General features: G+C 41.3%; 1 protein-coding gene across 1 annotated transcript in view; it reads left to right on the forward strand.

The window, feature by feature from the left end:
• The first annotated feature begins 1,045 nt into the window (after positions 1-1,045).
• The window catches only part of PIWIL3 (piwi like RNA-mediated gene silencing 3), a 29,866-nt gene continuing 7,527 nt past the window's right edge, over positions 1,046-23,384 (forward strand). The window contains exons 1-12 of the mRNA XM_086683347.1: positions 1,046-1,958; positions 6,249-6,444; positions 7,019-7,233; positions 8,523-8,641; positions 9,512-9,592; positions 10,499-10,693; positions 12,825-12,936; positions 16,256-16,382; positions 16,600-16,717; positions 17,119-17,233; positions 17,738-17,925; positions 18,500-18,572. Coding sequence (XP_086539473.1) covers positions 1,674-1,958; positions 6,249-6,444; positions 7,019-7,233; positions 8,523-8,641; positions 9,512-9,592; positions 10,499-10,693; positions 12,825-12,936; positions 16,256-16,382; positions 16,600-16,717; positions 17,119-17,233; positions 17,738-17,925; positions 18,500-18,572 — 1,824 coding nt within the window. The 5' untranslated portion in view covers positions 1,046-1,673. The remainder of the gene's footprint in view (positions 1,959-6,248; positions 6,445-7,018; positions 7,234-8,522; positions 8,642-9,511; positions 9,593-10,498; positions 10,694-12,824; positions 12,937-16,255; positions 16,383-16,599; positions 16,718-17,118; positions 17,234-17,737; positions 17,926-18,499; positions 18,573-23,384) is intronic.

Genomic DNA, 23,384 nt, shown 5'->3' on the forward strand with positions numbered 1-23,384 from the left:
AGGCAACAGCATTTATTATATTCTGGAACTTAATGCACTGACTCAAAAACTCATTTGAAGGAACAGCCAGGGATTTTCAAGTGCTTAGCCAATTTAGCCTTTTCTAGTCTTTAGAATACTTTCAAGGTCAAGGAACAAAACATCATGTTACTGGTACACCAGACAAAGCAGAACTGAGTTTGGAATTAGAGCCAAAGGAACACACAGGTTTCTGCAGAATTATGATGCGACTTCAAAGCAGGGGCAAGGTTAGGATTATTTTAGAAATGGTGTCAGATAACTCTCTCTGAATTAAAATGACTGTCCAGTGGAAACTAATTGAATGCTGTTATGCTAACTGGAATTAAAATTAAAAAGTTAAACAATGAAATGGGTATCCAGTGTGTGCATCAAGGATTTAAATGCAAGACAATGCAATTACAAAAATTAAAGAATTAGTGAATTAAAAAAACAATTTTAAGTGGCGAAGTCAAAGAATGACAGAAACTTGGAAGCAATGGACAAAAAAGCCTGATTCAACAACAACAAAAATTTTTTTTAATTACCCCAATACTTAAAAGCTTACAAATCACTGCAAACCCACTTGTAGGGATCTAGGCCAAGGAGAGATGATGGAGGAGCCTAGATTTGGATCCAAGGATAGTCACAGTGGTTACAATGTAGTTTTATTGGGAGCCGTGGGGAACTGGTTAAAATATTAAGTGGTAAGGGCCTAAGTTTCTGGAGCTCCATGTGCACCTCATTTGGTGAAGTCACCTGGCAGGTTAATCGGGGGATGTTTGGTGGGGGAGGTAGGGTGAGGCAGGAGAGCGGGCAGAACCACCCACGCCCATCCCCCTGAGACTCAGAGCACCTTTGAAACCGCCAGGTGCACTACTAGGTAGGCCTCATTTGGGCCCGGATGGAGGCGGTGCCTGAAGGGGCTGGGCCAGCAGGGTTGAAATAGAAATGAGGGTGGGGGCTGGTCAGGCCTTGCTGACTGTGGGAGCGTCCGGCAAGGAGGCCAAGCTAGACCTACTGCCCTTCGGTGGCCAAGGCGAGGTACAGGGCCAGTCCCGGGAAAGGCTGACCTTTGCAGAGAGGAGTTTTGCCCCTCTGACCCCACGGATGTCAGCGCTCAGGCGCTGCGGGGCTGAAAGAGGAACCTTAGGCTACAGGGCATGAAAGAAAGCAACTAACACCCCACAGATCAGACTAATACTTCAGGAGGAAGGAACGAAGGTGAATTGTGTCAGCAGAGTCAGGGAAGGGTGACCCATTCGGGTGGCGGTAGCCCTGGGTGTGTGTGCCTGTGGGTTTGGGGTGTGGTGTGTGTGTGTGTGTTTGTGTGCGCCAGGGGGATAGGCGGTAGGTGTGAACTCCGTGCGCACTGGACTCCTACAAGCAAGCAGGGTAACCCACAGTGACCTGTCACTTGGTGTGGGGGAAAAGAATCCCAGTCAATAAATTTCTGCACGTCTCTAAGAATATTTTACCAGGTTCCCTTTTACCACAGGATCCTTCTCTGACAAGTTGGCAGTTAGCAGTCTTTTTGGTGTGATTGGAAAACACGTGTAGTTAGCAACCTGATGCCTTCTTCAAAGTCCTGGTTTGTAGAAGGTGACCAGACAACTATCTAGAGAAGTCTAACATAACTGTGTCCCCTTCCAGGGTCTGTCCCCTTCAGGACAGTAATGTCAGGTCGGGCCAGGACCCGAGCCCGAGGCCGCGCGCGAGGTCGGGCGCCCTCTCAACCAGCCCCGCCGCCGGGAGCCGCCGCGCCTCCGCCGCCGCCGCAGGGAGCCGCCGCGCCTCCGCCGCCGCCGCAGGGAGCCGCCGCGCCTCCGCCGCCGCCGGGAGCCGCCGCGCCTCCGCCGCCGCCGGGAGCCGCCGCGCCTCCGCCGCCGCCGGGAGCCGCCGCGCCTCCGCCGCCGCCGGGAGCCGCCGCGCCTCCGCCGCCGCCGGGAGCCGCCACAGCGGTGAGCACAACAGCCTGTTCACTCTCTTTGGTGCAAAAGATGCTTTATCTTCCTCAGCTACTGCTTCCTTCTCACGCGTTTTCTCATATGCAAATATGCCCTAGATTCCTCTCTCGACCCCAAACTCTTCCTGCACACCAACATCCAGGAAACACTGTCGTCTCCCAATTTTCCAAAAAATATCTGGCATCTGACAATGTGTCACTACCTCTGTTACTACCCTCTGGTCCAAGCCACCAGCATCCCTTGCTGCATGTGGCGAGTGGTCTCCAAACTGGTCTTCTTGCTTCCACCCTGGTCTTTCCTTCTGCCTGTTTCCCAGCACACAGAACCATATAAATCGGTCCATGCAGTTCCTCTGCCTGACATCCTGTAAAGGTTCCCATTTTCTCAGTCAGAGGCACATCTGAGATGGCTTCCCTCCTGGGGTGCACCTGTGGCTCATTCCATTAAGCCCCAACTTCAGCTCAAGTCATGATCTCATGGTTTGTAGGTTTGAGCCCCAAGTGTGACCGTGCAGAGCCCGCTTTGGATCTTCTGTCTTCCTCTCTCTCTCTCTCTCTCTCTCTCTCTCTCTCTCTCTCTCACCCTCCCCTGCTTGTTCTCTCCCTCCCTCCCTCTCTTGAAAATAAACATTGAATGGGGCGCCTGGGTGGCGCAGTCGGTTAAGCGTCCGACTTCAGCCAGGTCACGATCTTGCGGTCCGTGAGTTCGAGCCCCGCGTCAGGCTCTGGACTGATGGCTCAGAGCCTGGAGCCTGTTTCCGATTCTGTGTCTCCCTCTCTCTCTGCCCCTCCCCCATTCATGCTCTGTCTCTCTCTGTCCCAAAAATAAATAAATGTTGAAAAAAAAATTTAAAAAAAAAAAGAAAATAAACATTGAAAAAAATGGCCTCTCTCTCACCACCTCTCTGACCTAAGCTTCTCTACCTCGTGCTCACCTTGCAGCAGTCACATCGGCCACCTTGTTCTTTCTTAAACGTTTCTACAGTAGAAAATTTGCTCTTTCCTCTACCTATGGCTCGTATAACCTTGTAACTCACTCTCCTCTTTCCAGTCTTTGATTCATTGGCAACTTCTCACTGAGGGTCTTTGTCCCCCATGAATTCAACCAGCCCCCTCACATCCCACCTTCCGGTAATACCCAGTTTTCTGTACTTTGCTTGGTTCTACATTTCTTCAATTCCTTAGCAATTAACACACTAACCTAGAGAAATCATGACTTTTATTTTCTGTCACTGGCATGTGAGCCTTTACAAGGGAACATGCTTCATGCCCTGGCAGTGCCTGGCACCTGGCAGGCAAGCCATTTAGGGATGATGAACAAACACCGTTACTATCACTCTTTATTTCTATCTCCTAAAACATACAGACCCAGCAAACTGGTCAAATTCAGCCTGGCCTCCAGCCACTGGAAAGTCCAGTGGTCAAGCCTGCACGACGAAGAAGACCAAGAAGAACACCTCAGCCTCCAAGTAAAAAGAGGGAAAGAGAGGGATATGGGCGGGGGAGGTGTTTAATACATGAGGGTGTACCACAGCCATAAAACTCTAGGCAGAGAACCTCAGTATGTTTTGGCAGGATGCAAAGAGTGTACAGCTTGCAACTATTTCTCATTTCTGCAATGAATTATCTGTCAATGTTTTAGTCCCCTTCTATTTTAAGGTTTAGGGAAAAGAAATGGAGACTATTATCAATCAGACTAGCCAATTGTTCAAAAGAATTGCTTTTCAGATTTAGACAGTGCATGTGTATGCAATAACTCCATGTTAATTAAGAACTCTAGAAACCTTACTGTAAACCACTGTATGGAATGCTTGGGCAGCTCATTGGGCATCTCAGCATTTACCTGCATTTTATTATTTTCATAGGTGAAAGGTTATCATTATACAGGTGTGCATGCAGCCTAATACTGATTGCCAAGGATTTGGCTCATATAATTACACCTCAAATCTGATTCTCTGATTTGCTGCTATTTAAGTTTTAAATTCTTACTAATTATGGTGAGAATAGTTAACATGAGATCTACCCTATAACATATTTTTAAGTGTACAATACAGTACTGTGAACTAGAGGCACAATGTTACATGGCAGCTATCTAGAACTTGCATAAGGGAAATTTTCCACCTGTTGAGTAGCAACTCCTCATTCCCCTCACCGAATTGCACCGTTCTACTCTCTGCTTCTGTGACTTTGACTATTTTAGATGTCTCCTACCAGTGGAATTATGCAGGATCTGTCCTTCAAGGACTGGCTTATTTCACTTAGCATGATGTCCTCAAGATCATGCCTCCTATTGCAGGATTTCCTTTTTAAGGCTGAATCATATTCCACTATGTGTATATACTGTATTAACTTTATCCATTCAGTCGTTGATGGGCATTCAGGTTGTTTCCAGGGCTTGGCTAGTTTTAACAAGGGCTGCAGCAAACATGGCTCTTTAAGATTCTAATTTCAATCCTTTGAAAGAATCCTCCAGAAGTGGGATTGCTGGATTGGTGGTTCTACCTTTAAGTGTTTGGGGAATCTCCATACTGTTTTCCATAGCAGCTATATCATTTTGTATTCTAAGAGGGTTCAGGTTTTTTGACATCTTCACTAACACTTGCTGTCTTTTTTTGGGGGGGGGGGGTTCTTCGTGTGTGCATGCATACTTTGTGTGCATGCATACTTTGTGTGCATGCATGCTTTGTGTGCATGCATGCTTTGTGTGCATGCATGCTTTGTGTGTGTGCACGTGTGCTTTGTGTGTGTGTGTAATATAATAGCCATACTTACGGATGGAAAGTGATAGCTCATTGTGGTTTTGATTTGCATTTCTCTGATGAATGACCTTGAGCATCTTTTCATATATCTGTTTGCCATTTATATGTCCTCTTTGGAGAGATGCCGATTCAGGTCCTTTCCCCATTAAAAAAAAATTAGATTATTAGGTATTTGGCTATTGAGTAGCAGAAGTTCCTTAATGTATTTTAAATTAACCCCTTATCAGATACATGGTTTGCAAATACTTTCTCCCATTCCATAAGTTGCCTTTCATTCTGTTGATTGATTCATTTGCTGTACAGAAAGTATTTAGTTTGAATTCCCACTTGTCTATTTTTGCTCCTGTTGCCTCTGCTTTTGTATCCTCTGTTGTAAATACTTTTATAATAAACTGAGACAAATTCCAGACCCCATAAGATGAAGTTATAAACATGACTATACAATATTAAGACACCTATTTTTATCACCTGTCACATCTCAGGGGTTACTAATATTTTATGTAAACTATACTGTATGTAGCAAGTACTAATGAATGATGCTTGCTGTTTTCTTTCACTGAAGTTTGAATATGATAAATTTGATTGCTGGGTGTGTCAGGAATTAGTTGAGTTTGATAAAAATCATTTAAAAACTTATGTGTAAAATGAAATAAGTTTTTTTATTATGGAAATTCAGACTGTGTTTTTATAAGAGCATCATAAGCTGGGGATAATAGCTTCCAGAAGTAACATTTTGAAGAAAACCAGTTTGTGCAACCCAAGGCATGGACTGTATTACCCATTTATGGAGGTTTCTTTCATAATATGTGAAAGATTGTCTTGCACTGTGCTCCCAATATTGACCCTTAAAATAGTTAGATGAATATTACAATGTGATAAAAATAACATGAGAGCCTTTCCCAGTTGCTGTTAAAAAAAATCGGTTAGTTGTTTTTTTAAAAAAAATCATGAAACTGGCTTTTGATAAACAATTTTTTTTTTAGTTTATGTAGAGAGAGGGAGAGAGCCAGAGCAGGGGAGGAGCAGAGAGAGAATCCCAAGCAGACTCCATGCTGTCAGCACAGAGCTCTGATGCAGGGCTCAAATTCAGGAACTGTGAAATAATGACCTGCGCTGAAACCAAGAGTCCTCAGCTTCATCCACTGAGGTCACTCGAACACTTCTCATGCATTTTTTTTTTTTTTTGAAAGGGCTGTTTATTTAGTCAGCATTTTATGATGCCCACTAGAGGGCACTCTGGTATCAGGTGATTAGCCTATAAAGAAGTTAGAGAAAGGACAAAGTTTCTGATTTGAAGAAGCTTGCACTCTGAGCAAATACCGGATGAAAGGAGGCAAACACCATAGCAGCAATGAATGTGGTGCTAGGGTAGCCGCTGACATGGAATGGGGTCTTGTTGGGAAAGGCTTCTGGGTAACATTCACCTTTTCTGGTGATCATTACTGAACTACTGTTGTTTGGATCCTTTGACAACCCTGTTTTCTACCTCCAACAACCTCAACTTAAGTTGTACTTAACATTGTCCTTTGTTTACGTTTCCATTTGTTTTTTTATCACATAAAATTCATGGTTTTTGCATTTGTTTCTGTGCAGAGGAACTTCAGCTGGGGGCTGGATTGCAGGCATTGTCACTGAAGGGGAAAAGGGGTCTTGGAGCCATTTTTCAAGACCAGGTGGTGAATACCCGACAGTACTTGGAACATGTGAAAGACTCCACAACAGGTATGCTGGCCTTTAACAACCTAGTGTTATGGAATTGTTCGTGTTGATCTTGTTCTGAGGTTCATTTGTGTTTGAGAGTCTTAGAGCTTCACCCCATCACTGTGAGTGGAGGTACCTTCCCACCTTCTCATGTTGTAATAACCTCCACCTTTGCAGAAATAGAGACCTATTTTGGGACCTGGATGTACTCTCCAGTTTTCTTTTCCTTTTATAGCAACTAAAATCAAATGACCCAGTTCTTTGGTTGTGCTGAGCCTTTTTTTTTTTTTATGCTAAACACTATTACAAACAGTGGCTCCCCACTCGCTCTCCCCTTTTGGAAGCTTTGTGTTACAAGAGGTTTTCTTTTGATCTCTTGTTGTTGTTAATTTAATATTTTAATCTTCTATTTTAACTCTAAATGTATGTTTGTGTGAGGATTCCTTTAAAAGGCTGGTACATATTCTGGGCATCGGGTGTGTGTAAATGTTCGTTACTTGTTCATGTCTTTGTTTGACCTAACTTAAGCTCTCAAGATCGTGGTGTCTACATTGTCAACTTGTTTCATTATTGACATGTGGCTTGGTTTTTTCAGGAACGCAAGGTAGAGTGGTAAAGCTATTCACCAACCATTTCCGAGTGACCTCTCGCCCTGAACTCCTCACGTATAAGTATAACATTGATTACATGCCAGAGATTGAAGATGGAAAAGTTCGTACAGATTTGCTTTGCCAGCATAAACATGTAATTGGAGAGTGTCACATATTTGATGGGAACTCTTTATTACTGCCTCATAAACTACAAAAGCAGGTGAAGTAATGTTATGGGATATTTTCTTTTTCTTTAAGTTTATTCACTTATTTTGAGAGAGAGAAAGCACATGTAGGGGAGGAGCAGAGAGCAAGGGAGAGAGAATCCCAAGCAGGCTCTGCACTGACTGTGCAGAGCCACAGGGCTTGAACCCACAAACCACGAGATCATGACCTGAGCCGAAGTCAAGAGTTGGGCACTTAACCAACTGAGCCATGTAGGCACTCCTGTTAGTGGACATTTTCTTGACCTTTGTTCTTTCTTTCTCTCACATTCTCCCTGTATTATAGCAAATATACCATTTTTATACAATGGTTCATGGAGACCTCGCGAAGATCTCTTGCCCATAGGATTTGTAACAAAACCCACATGCCATGTTTGGCTATCACTGATGTTCCCTCATGCCTCATTTTGGTGGTTAAAATGAACTTAGGACCAAAATATATATTTTTTACCTTTTCAATGGCAAATAGGGCTCAAATGCTGATGAAGTATTGAATAAGTTTGTATTTCTTGTTCCAAAACATCACATATGCACGCACACGCACACACACACACACACACAGAACTGGAAGGACTTAATATTCCATTTCTTTTCCTTAATTTAATATTTTTGAGAGTGAGCAATTGGGGGAGGGGCAGAGAGAAAGAATCTCAAGCAGGTTTGACACAGCACAGAGCCTGAAGTGGGGCTCAAACCCCTGAACCATGAGATCATAACCTGAGCTGAAATGAAAAGTCAGAGGCTTAACTGCTTGAGCCACCCAGGTGACCCTCTTCAATAAACTTAAAAAATTTTTTTTCAAACGTTTATTTTTGAGAGAGAGAGAGAGAGGGAGGGAGAGACAGGCAGAGACAGGCAGAGTGTGAGCAGGGGAGGGGCAGAGAGAGAGGGAGACACAGAATCTGAAGCTGGCTCCAGGCTCTGAGTTGTCAGCACAAAGCCCAATATAGGGCTAGAGCCCACAAATTGTGAGATCATGACCTGAGCTCAAGTCAGACATTTAACCGACTGAGCCACCCAGACACCCCACTTCAATAAACTTCTATATTTATTTACCAAGTGCATAATTTACAGGAGCTTGTTTAAGTTTAAAAAAAAATCATTGTAAATATTTAATTCTGACCCCCATTTGGGACTCCTAAATCCTATTTTCTACCTGAATGTGCCTCTGGGGGTTAAGATTGCTCCTGCTGGACACCCAAGTGACCTGTTGATTTGTGGTCTAGTAATGAGCATACTCTCCTTGGAAGGAGCACCAGACCTTTTTGTTTTTTCTTTACCTCAGAAAACAGAACTGGTCAGCCGATGGGGCCAAAAGATTGTGAAGGTCACCGTTGAATTCTGCAGTGAACTCAAACCCACCTCACTGGACTGCTTACGTTATTACAACATTCTCTTTAGAAAGTGTGTTTGTAAGATTTCGTTTCCTTGAGATTTGGTTGCATGTTAGTGTGTCAGTGGCACTGCACATAGGTGTTTGGTCCTAGAATTTGTGTTCTCGATGTCTCCTCATGTTCTGGGAGGGCAAGCGATCTTTGAGATGAATCAGCACTTGAACCTCACCTAGATTTGAGTTTTGTTTGAGTTCTGTGGCTTATTGTTGACATTGTTCTTCCTGCCTACCCCACATCACATGCCTGCTCCCTGTCTAGGGAGGGGCAGATGTCAACTGTGCACAGCGATGCCTCTTTCTCCCTGGAGTAAATGTGCATTTGTTTTCTTTTCCAAGTGTTTGTTTATTTTTGTAAGAGAGATAGAGCACAAGGGGGGAAGGGCAGAGAGAGAGACACAGAATCCGAAGCAGGATCCAGGCTCTGAGCTGTCAGCACAGAGCCCAGTGCAGGGCTTGAGCCCTCAATGCAAGATCATGCCCTGAGCCGAAGTCTGGTGCTTAACCGACTCAGCCAAGCAGGCACCCCTACATTTGTTTGGTGTTCTACACTTATGGTGATGCACAAATAGTGAAAATGAAAATTGGAGGCACATAGTCTGCAAAAGAGGTTTCAGTTCATTTCTGGGGATGAAGGACCTTCTGATGACCTTCCCATGACCTTTTGTTGTAGATTATGTAAAGGAGGGGAAAATGGAGGTTCAAGGGGCTTTAATATCTACCTTACAATGTCATTTACGTGTTGTATCAGGCACTTCCTGTTAATTGTTTGTAAAACAAAGTCACTTGTAGATTTCTTTCCCCCAATGTATCTCCGTGTTTGTTAGTAAATGCTTAATAATATTCACTGTGGTTTCAACGAAATCCATTCTTCCAATTTCTAGGATTTTGAAGATGATGGATTTGAAGCAAGTTGGTCGCAACTATTACAACGAGAATGAGGCCACGGAGTTCCTCAATCATAAGTACACAGTGGAAAGTTTCACATTCTACAGACCTGACCATAGAAGCATTTGAGAAAGTTACTCTCATTTGAAGCAGTAGGATTTATAAGTTATGGTCTTTTCAGTGGTACCCACTGGCCATGAACGATTAAGTTAGATTTTAATGTAAATTTGAATCGAAGTGAAAAGATTCACTCTTACAATCCTAGAGTGATAAGCATAAACCTTGAGGTATTTGGTAGTTATATAAACACCTCATAAGAAGTCTAAATCTTCTAAAATTTGGATAATAAATTTCTCTTAAATACTTTCAATCATAGTAATTATAGCTACATGTATGTATGTATATATTGTGTATATGTTTATAACTTATACACCTATATCCTATATATTCTCACATACGTATGTACGTGTGTGGATATAGGTGTGTGAGCCTGTGGGTGATAACAATATGGTTTTTTTTTTGGTTTTTTTTTGTTTTTTTTTTAAATTTTTTTTTTCAACGTTTATTTATTTTTGGGACAGAGAGAGACAGAGCATGAACGGGGGAGGGGCAGAGAGAGAGGGAGACACAGAATCGGAAACAGGCTCCAGGCTCTGAGCCATCAGCCCAGAGCCTGACGCGGGGCTCAAACTCACGGACCGCGAGATCGTGACCTGGCTGAAGTCGGACGCTTAGCCGACTGCGCCACCCAGGCGCCCCAACAATATGGTTTAACAAAGAGGGTGTAAGAGTTCTAACTAGCACATCAGGTAAATCTCTATTGGAAAGGTCCTTCAAAAGATCAATTCTTACTAAAAATAGGAAATTGAAACTGCTTGACTCCTAAGCACCAGTTTTAGACCCCACGTTCCAACCCTGGGACACTTGCTTCTTTGTTCAGAGCTTGGATTTTGACCCTTACATCTAATGTATTCTGTTTGCAGGCTGGTAATCTGGCCTGGATATAGTACTTCTATTCTTGAGTATGAAACCAGCATTACCCTCTGTGCTGATGTGAACCATAAACTGCTCCGAATGCAAACTGCTTATGATCTAATAATGCATGTTGATAACAAATCCCAAAGGAAAGATGCTAAGGAAATCTCTAAAGAATTAGTTGGATCAATTGTTTTTACAAAGTAAGTGTTTTTTTTAAATTAATTTTTTAATGTTTGTTGTTTTTTTTTTTTTGAGAGAGAGAAAGAGTGTGGGGGAGGGGCAGAAAGAGAGAGAGAGAGAGAGACAGACAGACAGACAGACAGAATCCGAAGCAGATTCCAGGCTCTGCACTGTCAGCACAGAGCCTGATGTGGGGCTTGAACCCACGAACCATGAGATCATGACCTGAGCTGAAGTCGGACACTTAACCAACTGTGACACCCAGGTGTCCTGTAAGTCTGCTTTTTAAAAACCTATCCAATCACTTTGAGAACTTTTTCCCCCCATAAGAGATGGTCCTATAGTTTTCGAATCACTAAACATTAAAGGTCAGAAGCAGAAATAGCATGGAAATGGTGAGAATCCATCCATGCTTTTCTCATCTGGCTATACAGCATAAGAAAAAGATAAGTTTCAGTTGTAGATTTTGCTGTTCTTGTGATTCCTGATGTTGATCCAGTCACCTGCTCTGAACCCTCTCTCACATGTAACAGAATATGCTCCTTCCAAATTTCTTTTCTCTTGCTTTGTGTCTAACTATTTTTAAAAATCAGGGCTTAATTATAATCCATTAGCAAATTTCCGCTTGATGGAAGTGTTTTACTTTTAATCTTCCTCTAGACCAGACATTTTAAGCTGAAGAGGGTGAAGATGAGGACTCATCTTAGGAGTCCTCAACTTTATTCTTGCTTCCCAATTTCAAAATTTACTGCAAAGCTCTAGGAATCAGGACAGTGGGATACTGGTATGAAGATAGACCTAAAAATCAATGGAATAGAATTGAGAATCCTGGAGTTAACCCTCACATTTATAGTCCATGATCTTTTTTCAACAAGTGTCAAGACCGCTTTCTTGGGGAAGGAATACTTTTTTCCTCAAATATTGCTGGGACCACTGGATATCTACCTGGCCCTTCCTCACAGAAGATACAAAATTAACTCCAATTTATCCCCAAAATTAACTCAAAATAGACCTAAATGTAAGAGTTAAAACTATAAAATTCCTAGAAGAAAATCTAGGAGTAAATTTTCTTGACTTTGAGTTAGGCAAAACCTTATAAAATAAAATGCCAACAGAGAAGGGATGACAGAAGGAAAATATAAATTGGACTTCACCAAATTAAAAACTTTTTAAAGTAAAAAAAAAAAAAGAAAAAGAAAAGGGACAGAATGAGAGAACATTTGAAATCACATATCTCCTAAATAACTTGCATCTCCATATGTAAGAAATGTTTACAAGTCAATAATTAAAAGAGAACCTAACTTTTATTTATTTTTTCAACCCAACTTTCAAAAAATGGGCAAAGGATCTGAATAGACAGGCCTCCAAAGAAAATATACAAATGGCCAATAATCACATGAAAAGAAACTCAATATTATTGGCCATCAGGGAAATGCAAAGTCAAACCACAAGCAAATACCTGTTCATACTATGATGGCTTAATTTGAAAAGGCAGAGATTAAGTGTTGGCAACGATGTGAAAAAGTTGGAACCAACCGTCACATACTGCTGGTAGAAGTAAAAATGGTGTGGTCTCTTTGGAAAACAGGATGGTCCTTTCTCAATATGCTAAATATAATGTCACCATATGAGCCAGAAATCTATTCCTAGTTTTATACCCAAGAGAAATGAAAACCTATGTCTACCAGAATTGATACATGAATGCCCATAACCTCATTATTCATAATAGCTCAAAGGTGTTAATAACTCAAATGTTCACCAACTGATAAATGGAAAAATAAAAATGTATATCCATAAAATAGTGTGTCATTTGGCAACAAAAAGGAATGAAACACCAATACATGCTACGGCATAGACAAACCTTGAAAAATAGTACACTAAGTGGAAGAAGGCTGTCAGGAAAGGTCACATACTGTATCATTCAATTCATGTGAAATAGGGTGGGTAGGCAAATGTATAGGATTTACAACTCTGTGAATATACTAAAACCATTGGATTGTACCCTTACATAGGTGAATTATATCTCATATGAATTTACTAAAGTGGATATATCCTGAAATTTCTTGTAGGATTTAAAGCTTCTCACTTCTTACATGATCCCATGCCATAAATATGTTAGGAATAATACTATACGTTGTGACCATTCCACAGGTATAACAATAGAACCTATCGAGTGGATGCTATTAATTGGGAGGAGACTCCCAGAAGTACGTTTAAGAAATCAGGTGGTGAGGAAATCACCTTTGTAGACTACTACAAGGAGGTAGGAAATCTCCTGTCTTTCCATGTATTTAAATCTCAGTTTTTTTCTTATTATGTAGTCAAATATGTCTCATAAAAATGTGCAATATAGAGTCTTATATGTTAGATTATAATAATATAACATACTCTTTTAACCTATAACATATATAATAATCTATTATAAAATTTCTCCTTAGAGGTATTGTAACTTGACAGATCTATTATCCATGCATTCGAGTGCCTCATATAGAGGGTAATGTCACATGATTAGAATGGCTCCAATATGGCCTCTAATGTGGGCCTAAGAAGAGGCTATGGTAGTTTGAAACATGTTGATGGATCATTGGGTAGAAAATAGAATATGGCAAGACTTCATATATGAACACTTTCCTTATATAGAAGTTTGAGCCCTATAGAATTTGGTTTGAAAAGAAGAAACAAATGACTAATTACCATCTGGAAGGATGTCAGCTGTGTGCTGAATCTCAGAACTCATGGATTCCTCAATCTTTGTTCACAAAGACATAAGTAAACTTAGCTTGGTGCACAAAGATACAGTAGTTGACGAGATTAGTCTTATAGCTTTGGCAGATGAGAGAAAGGAATTACAGATATCTGTAGCAAATGGAAAGAACTTATAAATATTTTTTAAAAAACGGCTTGTATTTTTATACTGGAATCCAAACCATGGCTACTTGGAACCACCAAGGCTATACAGCCCTCTGGCATCCCTTCAAGGGGATGGTGCTATTACATTATCCTCACTTGTGCTTCATACTTAGTTCTTGTTCATTCAATCCAAAAAAGCACTTAATGAGTGCCCATTACACATCTTGGGTATACATTGGTAAGACCACTGAGTTGTCTGTTCTTAAGGAACTTGCATCCTTATGGCAGGAAGAGAGACAGACAAGAAGACTATTCTAAGGATTATGAGGGATATATCCAGATAATTAAAATTGAGAGGTATTATGGACAGTGTCTGGTGGTTCAGAGTGGGAAGTCATGGAAAGCTCTGAGAAGCTGGTATGTGAATGTCTGAAAGGAGCAAGCTGTGTGCAAATGAGGGAGAAGAGAAAAGGCCCCACTTTCCAGATGGGCAAGATGTATCCAGATCCCAAACAAGGCTAGATTATTCTGTGAAGAAGTGCACATGGTTGCGGGGAGGACATCCTTGGGTTGTAGGATATGAAATCAGAGGATGAAGTGGGGGCCACATTGTATAAAGTTCTGTCCACGGAGACAAATCAGATATTGTGAGGTGTTATACAGATGGATAAAGTGATATATTTTATTTTACAGATATGTGTCTAATTACAAGGAATGGGCTGTATGTGGGTAAAAAGGGAGGAAGAGTCATCAGTCAGTAGGTGGCTAAGTCACTTTAGGTCAATGATAATGGTGACCGGAATTAGGGTGGGAGAGGTAGGAAGTGAGTGGATGCCAGAGTTATTTACTACAACGGGGGAGTCGGTGTGAGGAGATTAGGGATTTTGGGGTTGACTTAGGCTCTGATGGAGGTGGTAGATGGAGATACCAGGCTGATATTTGCTTGTCCATTCTCCAAATTTGACCTTAAATGTCATTGATTGAGAAGAGCCATGCTGGGTATCCAGAGTACATCCACCCCACCCCCACACCAACCTGAAACCTCAGGCCTCTGTGGGGTCCCCCTGTTCTGTTGTGCTCTTGCATTTCATAGCATCTATCCCAATTTGGAATTCTGTATTTGAGTGGTTATTTTACAAATCTCTCCCCTCTCTGTAGACAGAGTTCCACCAGGGCAGGACAATGTTGGTTTTGCTCCTTGTAAATACCTCTTCTGTCTTACACCACGACTAGCACATAGAAGTTCAAATATATATAGGTTGTAGTAAATTCACACATGCTGGCATCACAGAGCAGTGGGTTTGGGAATAATTAGAGGATTTGTCACATGAAGACAAACTACCTTCTTGGCACGAGTTGATAGGCAGGAGTCTTGGATGTAAAAGAAACATAAGACTGTGGTTTCAGCAGGTTTAATTGAGAAAAAAAAAAAAAACAGATGGGCTGAAATATTCGAAACGATTTGAGTCGTCTTGGGATGCCCTGGTGGGAACTCAGTCTAATGACAGATGGCAATTTAGTTGTCCTGTTGTCATGAGATCTAGAAAAATCCTGGAATCCATCGATGAGCCCTTAGAAGGAAAGTACAATCCTGGCCTTCAAAAAAGATTTCATAATGCTGCAAAGAAGGACCACAGAACTCCTGTTTAGGTGCAGAAGTTGATGTTGGAGGAGGAGATCCTTCTAGGATGTTGCATGGCAGCTATGGGAAATAAGAGGCGTGTTTCCCAAAGTTTTTGACAGGAAGAATAGCTCGTCCAAAGGTTTTGATAGATGAGGCCCTAAAACGATGCCATGATTCTACACACATGTAGATACTTGCACAAGCTTGGACCTTAAGACTCTAGAACTAGGAAAGTGGGGGTGAATCCCAGCTGTCTTTCAAATAACTAAAGACCACTGTAAGGGTGAAAAAAAACATATATAGTCTGCAATGAGATCATAAGAATTAAAAGCAATAGTTCAGCTTAAGAGAAAAAGAGCCATGAACACTGGATGTGTGAAGTTTTGTCTCAGGTAGGAACTCCTTTGGAGTTCTCAGGATGTTTAGCAGGCAGATAACACCAGAATTCATGTGGCTAACTTCTTACTGATGAGGACCTTGCTGATCGGCATGGAAGGATCTATGGTTCTTCATAGAACCATTGCTGTGTGTTAGAGAGTAAAAGCAGTTTGTGGCATGGAAATTGCAGCCCAGGGGTAGGATGTCTTGGCAAATATCTCTTCCTCCTGGAAGCAGGGACTGAGAGTTTAGGGGAAATGATGCAGGAGGCATGTTGGGAATAGATGTGGAATTGCAACTCTAAAAAGTTGACTGGGTTTGTTGTCCACCCCTTCGTTTGGGAATCCTCTTGAAAGTTCTCAAGTATGTTTGAGGAATCTTTAAGACAGTGCTGTAGTGAGAAATACAGATCCTAAGAGACTGTCATATGTTTACATATATGTAGTGAAAGGATGGTACAATGACCCCCAATATAATGTCTGTAAGAATCCCTCTCTCCTTGGCTACGTGTGTTGATAGAGAGAAAAAAAGAGGCCATCTGTGGGACGTCTAACTAAGAGAATATTAAGAATATCTTTAATGCATTCTTAAACTTGAGGAAACCGTATCACCAGCACACCCCCAGGCCTCTGTTGGTGACCCCAAAATGCACTTCTGTACATATTTATGTGACTTTGCTGAGGCTTCACTGATAGTTACACCAGTGTTCTTTCTTGTTTCTGTTGAGCAGCAACATGGTCTAGTGGTTACTGACCTAACTCAGCCACTTTTGGTCAGCAAAGGCAAATGGAAAAAGAGCCAACAGGACACACCCCATGAGCCTATAATGCTGGTTCCTGAGCTATGCTACCTGACAGGTACTACAGATTTATGCAGTCTTCAGAGAAGTCCACCCCTTTTAAGCCCCAGGTGTTAGGATGTAGAAGTACCGGCTTTTCATAATACTCCGTATGGCCCAGAGCTGCATTCTCTCTGCTGGTTCTTCCTCTTGCAGGTACAGTGGTCCAGGCTTCTCTCATGTAAATCTATTCTTGCTTCTTTAGCTATATCTTTTCTAAACTTTTTTTTGTAAAGGTCTAACAGATGAGATGCGTAAAGACTACAGAGTGATGAGAGACTTGGCTATGCATACAAGGTTGGATCCAGAAAAAAGGCAGCATGAATTACGAAGATTCATGAATATTGTACAAAAGTAAGTGTTATTTCTCTGTGTGTGTGTGTGTGTGTGTGTGTGTGTGTGTGTGTGTGTGTCCTGAAGCGGAGACTGCGTAGAACCCCTGGCATCTCAGATTCTCCAACTAAAATGTGACAGTTGGGACGAAAATGATATCTTGGGGGAAACAACTCTATTTTTTTCTGTCAATGCAAAGTTAGGGGAAGTCTGGAGGGGGAGAATGATATAGAAAGATCCTAAGACCCTGTGCAAATGTGAGAGCGAAGACATCATGATTTCAGGGTACCAGGGACCTTCTTTGTACCATGTCAGCACAGAGGACAATAGAAGACATCTTTAGATTAGAGGAGAATTTTATAAGTGGATCATTGCCTTTGCTTATTTCGTTTGGATTGATTTTTAGAAATTTTAACTTTCAGAAATAAGAGTGCACAAAGGGAACTCCAACTTTGGGATTTGAAATTTGACCCCAACTTCGTGTCCTTCTCAGGAAGAATTATGAAAGAAGTAAGAATTCTTCAAGGAAGCAGAGCGGTAAGACCATTTCAAAGTGGCCATGTTTCACTTACTCATTTAGTTATTTGAGGTCAGGTGAATAATAACACAGAGGAACTCACTCAGGTCAATACCTGGGACTACTCTCTCTTCTTGGGTTACCTGTCCTTTCTCTATGAGACAGTAAGCAGATGTTCAATGAGAATGCATGTAACGTGGTTGGCATGCAGTAAACTGTGTTTTGTCTTTATTAGTACTGTGGACATTGCTCATGGCAAAATTACCTTCCAAATGCATCCTTACGAGTCAACTACCTAGAACCAAAACAGCCCAGAATGACCCATGATGGAATTCCAGTATTACTCTCTATCTTAAGGAAAAAGATATCATTCAGTTATGACTGAAGTTTAAAATTGTAGTGTTTCAATAGGAAGTAGCACAGATTTACGATGGAAAGGCTCTTCGATGATGCATAAAACTTCATTAAAAAAAAATATATGTATATATGTCTGTCTGTCTGTCTGTCTTGGAATTCTCTTCCAGTTCAACTCCCATCCACAATTTGCAGATTGGTCAAAAGAAACTAGAAGTGGACCTTTACTCAATGTGAAGTCACTAGATCATTGGCTAGTGCTATATCCTAGGAGAAATTATGGAGCAGCCTTGTCCTTGCTACAGAGCCTACGGAAAGTTACACCCACCATGGGCATAGCTATGAGAGATGCAAAAATGTAAGTACGGCAGAAATTATATCCGATTTAAAAATTAGTTGTCAGCAAGGGGTGCCTGGGTGGCTCAGTCAGTTAAGTGCCTGACTTCGGCTCAGGTCATGATCTTACAGCTTGTGAGTTTGAGCCCCACATCAGGCTCTGTGCTGACAGCTTGGAGCCTGGAGCCTGCTTTGGATTCGGTGTCTCCCTCTCTCTGCCCCTCCCCCCACCTCTCTCTCAAAAAATAAACATTAGAAAAAATTTAAAAGCAGTTATCAATCTAAAATTGGAATCAGAAGATACTAAGTTATAGGAATCAGTCACTTCATCAAAATGAAAGTTTGTAAACAAAAAAGTCTATTCTAGTCAACAGGTATTAAAATAGGCTTTTGTGATATATGGTTTGTGGCTATTGGGATACATGTTGAGGAAGCCAAAAATTGACCTTATTTTTAAGAACAAACTTTCAACTGAAGTACTTGACTTAACATAGTATCTTGTTTTATCTTCTATCATGCTTCATTGGCTGCATAAAATGTTACATGTTCACTATTTGTCACCTGTTGAATATAGAGTATATATACTTATTTTCTAGGCTTGAAGTAAATGATACAGTCCAATCCTATACAACCATCTTAGAAAACCATGTGTCATCCAAAACACAGATGGTAAGTGTCTATTATATATGTATATATGCACACTACTTAGTGACTATCCTAAAACTGCATTTGTAGGTATTTTTAAATTTGAAATGTTGCCAGTGGTTTCCAAAACTAGCAAACAAATATAAATTTACCCCTCTCATGTAGCTGAATACAGCCTTTTGGGTTTTAGCCACTAGGTAATGTTGGGTTTTAGCCACTAGGTAATGTTACCATGTTATGCTAATTCTTTCAGGCTTGAGAACTTGGAATTATTATTTTTTAAAATCTCACAGAGGCGCCTGGATGGTTCAGTCAGTTAAGTGTCTGACTCTTGGTTTTGGCTTAGATTATGATCGCACAGTTCATGGGATTGAACCCCATGTTGGGCTCTACACTGACAGCTCTGAGCCTGCTTGGGGTTCTCTCTCTTCCTCTCTCTCTCTGCCCCTCCCCCACTTGTGTGCGCGTGCTCTCTCTCCCTCTCTCTCTCTCTGTCTCTCTCTCTGTCTCTGTCTCAATCCTTAAAAAATGAAAAAACATCTCACAAACTGAAAACCACCATATAAATGTAAAGTAAGGTGGATTATGGTAATCACATTCATCCTGTCTCCACCCCCAGCTGTATCCTTTGAAGTCCATGATCTCATTCTAGTCCAGCATGTGTTCTCTACTTTGGTATTTTTCTGAGGACTTTTCCTTACCTTTTCTCCATCCAGTGTCTTAGACTAAGTTGTCATTATGTTGTATCTGAATTACTAAGGCAACTTTTTTCTTCTTCGTTCCTGGGGTTCTTTCTCCTAATCCATCTTGCATTCCTTCTTCCTCCTCCAGGATGATCTTTAAAGGGATCTTTGTTTCTTGATCATGAAACCAGGATGTTTCTCCTATTGTCCTTTACAGAAAGGGTAGACTTTTCTCTTTTTAGTTTCTACTATGGAGGCTTTTAGGCTACTCTGAAGCCTACCTTGTATGAGCCATACGCATTCTTAAATGAAAGGTCTCATTTTTGAAATCCTATTGTACTTAAATTTTGTGTATTGCCTCCTGTTCCTTGTTGAGTGCTGTGTTTGTTCTGTTCTTCAGTGTTGCAGCCTTAGATCCTCAGCTGGAAGCCTTCATTGGGAATCAGCAAAGCATAGTGTTTCCATTTGTTAGAATCAGAGTTGAAGAACCTTGGTAGTTGTTTAAATCCTCTAAACAGGAATTTCTTTGCTCATTTAGCATCTGCCTGAAAAGCTCAAGACTGCCTTTTTAATTGTGGGAATGTCTTAAAAGATGTCTTTATCCCTTGAATGGGATCTTGTCCCACTTTGAGTCATTTGTCCTAACTTTGCTTTTTTGGAACAGTATCTTCTACTCAAGGTAGCTCCTTCAATATTGTAAGGTATTCTGTCAGATGGAGTTGGGGGGAGCATGTCTACAATCCTTCTTATGCACGCCACACAATTGGGGATGACCACATAACACAAGGATTGACAATTATGTGTAAAATGGTCTTTAAGTGCAAATGGAAATCTCCATAGATCGAGTAGAGAGGGAATTCATGTATGTGAACAGGGGTGAAGCCATGCGGCTAACAAATCTCAAAGCGGTGTGGCAGTAAGGTGGGGGGCCAGAGGACATCAAGCTACAGATTTATATTACATCTAAAATAAAATTTTAACGTCACAGATATGCAATATGGACTGGTGGTAACACTACCAACAATTCGCAGATAGTTTGGGAATATATTCTCCTTATGGTGTATACAGATAACCCCCTATAGCTCACTGGTTTAAACAAGGCATGGTGAAGAAGCACAAGTGTTTGAATAATTAAATTCCTATAAATGTGTGAGTTGGAAGAGTAAGGCAGTAACAGGAAATAAAAGTGTGTTCAAGCTATGGGGATTTCTTTGGTTTGATTTCCTTCCTGTGAAAAACAAATCTAGGATTTTGTTAAAAACTTAAGGCTAAAAGAATAAAAATACATTCACTAACCTGTAATAACCGGTTCCTGAAAATTAAACATTTGCAGTAAAAAGTGCCAACTGGAAACATTGTCCCCATTATTTTAAACAGAGAACCCTACTGTGTTCCTTTTCCAAATAACCATTACACAGCAATCTGAAACTTCCAGTTTCTGTTCTCATGAATATTTAGAACCTTAAGTTCTTTTAACTTTATATTTTAATGCAATTTCAGACTTACAGGAAGAGTTGCAAAGGCAGTACTAAGCTCTCTACAGCCATCATCTGGATTCCACAAATAATACATTCTAACACATCCATATAATTGTTCTCTCTCCCTCTCCTTTCCATCTACCTACCCCCTTTTCTGCAAATCATTCTCTCCCTCTCCTTATGTACAGAACATACACACATATGTCCATTTATGCATGTGTGTCATTATTAACAGTATGTGTGTTTTCCTGAGCCATTCATCCATCTACCCGCCTAATTCCGATTCTACCAACCATCTCCTTTATAGGAAACCAAATTATTGGGTCCTTCTAGGATCACCTGAGGCATTTAAGAATTTATTTTGTTTTAAATTAATGTATTTATTTTCCAGAAAGAACACAACCGGGGGAGGGACGGAGAGAAAGAGAGAGAATCTCAAGCAGGCTCCTTGCTGCTAGTGCTGAGCCTGACATGGGGTTTGATCCCAGGAACCGTGAGATCATGACCTGAGCCCAAATCAAGAGTCAGACATTTAACCAACTGAGCCACCCAAAGTGCCCCGAATCACCTGAGGCATCTGATGGCCGTGTCTTTTTAGTCTACTTTTAATCTGGAAAATTTTTGGGGCGCCTGGGTGGCGCAGTCGGTTAAGCGTCCGACTTCAGCCAGGTCACGATCTCGCGGTCCGTGAGTTCGAGCCCCGCGTCAGGCTCTGGGCTGATGGCTCAGAGCCTGGAGCCTGTTTCCGATTCTGTGTCTCCCTCTCTCTCTGCCCCTCCCCCGTTCATGCTCTGTCTCTCTCTGTCCCAAAAATAAATAAACGTTGAAAAAAAAAATTTTTTAATCTGGAAAATTTTTTTGGTCTGCCTTTGAGATCTATGGCCTTGACATTCTGAAAGTATGCCGGTCAGTTATTTTGTAGAACAGTCCTCAGTATGACTTTGCCCATTTCTTTGCAGCTGGAGTCAGGTCACGTGCTCTTGCAGGATTACCACAGAAGCGACACCGTCTTGTTTTCAACTCATCATGTTTGGGAGCATGTGGTGTTGACTTGTAATTTTAATTTGGATCATCTGATTCAAGATGAGGTCTGGTAGTTTTCCCCATTTTTAAAGTGACAATTCCCCCCCCCCCTTATAATTAATCAGTTAATTGGGGGGAGACATTTTGAGACCATGCACATTTCCTGCTTCTCGGTGGTTTCACTCCCCAGTTTTAGCATCCATTGATGATTTGTGCCTGAAATAGTGCTTATTATGGTGCTCCCCAGTCAGTGCTTTTTATGCTTTTGACATCTCTTCTGTGTTTGTTAGTTGTTTTTCTATTAGGAAGACCTTTCCATTCTTCTTGACTCATGCCAGTATGTATTTATTTACTTATGTAAACATGGACTCATGGATTCTCATTTAATGGATTATGATCTTTTACCCTCCGGTGAAGTAGACTGTTTCCCTTATGCTTACTGTTCTCCTAATGCATCTACTACCCACCCCGGACTGCTGTCACCAGAGCTTCGTGTTGTGTTTGTTTGAATTTTGCCCCTTAAGAGTCCACCATATAGTCCTTTTTTTAATGTTTATTTTTGGGAGAGAGAGGGGGGAGGGGCAGAGTGAGAGGGAGACACAGAATCCGAAGCAGGCTCCAGCCTCTGAACTGACAGCATAGAGCCCGAAGCGGGGCTTGAACTCCTGAACCGCGAGACCATGATCTGAGTTGAGGTCAGACGCTTAGCCGACTGAGCCACCCAGTTGTCCCTACATAGTCTTTTTGGTCTGTTTTTCTTTTTGTTCAACCTTGAGCTTCGCCTTTAGTGGGATATAGCTGTGGTTTATTTGCTCTCTTGCTCTAGTAGTATCCCATTTTTTTTCCACTTAACCCATTCTATTCTTGATGGACATGTGGAATGTCTCTAGTTTTGCTATGATCTAGAGTACTCTTTTGCATACTTTAGTACATGTCTTTTGTGCACATGCATTTCTGTTGGCAATTTACCTTGGAGTAGAAAGGTCCCTTGTCATTAGATGCTACTTATCACTTTTCCAAAATGGTGGGTGTGTACATTGGTACAACTATCAGCTTGAACATTCCCGTGGCTTCATGCCTTAATATGTAGTGTTCTAAAGCTCATCTGTTTAGTTTTGAGTGGTAGAGACTCAAAATCTATCTCTAGTACTCTTTCCTCGACAGGGCATTGCCTTCAATTTCTGTCCTCCTCTCTCTCTCAGGCTGTCTGTTCATAGTCTCCAACCTTTCAGAGGGTGGGCAGACACTTTGGGAGAAAGCATCCCCACTTGCTGGGATCATCTCTCTACTTCTCTCCTATCTTAACTCCGTAAATCTTTTTTTTTAATTTTTATTTATTTTTTTAAATTTGCATCCAAGTTAGTGCCACAATGATTTCAGGAGTAGATTCCTTAATGCCCCTTACCCGTTTAGCCCATCCCCCCCCCACAACCCCTCCAGCAACCCTGTTTGTTCTCCATATTTAAGAGTCTCTTATGTTTTTGTCCCCCTCCCTGTTTTTATATTTTTGTTTCCCTTCCCTTATGTTCATCTGTTTTGTATCTTAATGTTCTCATACGAGTGAAGTCATATGATGTTTGTCTTTCTCTGACTTCACTTAGCATAATACCCTCTAGTTCCATCCACATAGTTGAGAATGGCAAGATTTCATT

This window comes from Puma concolor, chromosome D3 (genome assembly GCF_028749965.1).
Source record: "Puma concolor isolate L17-30 chromosome D3, mPumCon1.1.hap2, whole genome shotgun sequence".
NCBI classification, from domain to species: Eukaryota; Metazoa; Chordata; class Mammalia; order Carnivora; family Felidae; genus Puma; species Puma concolor.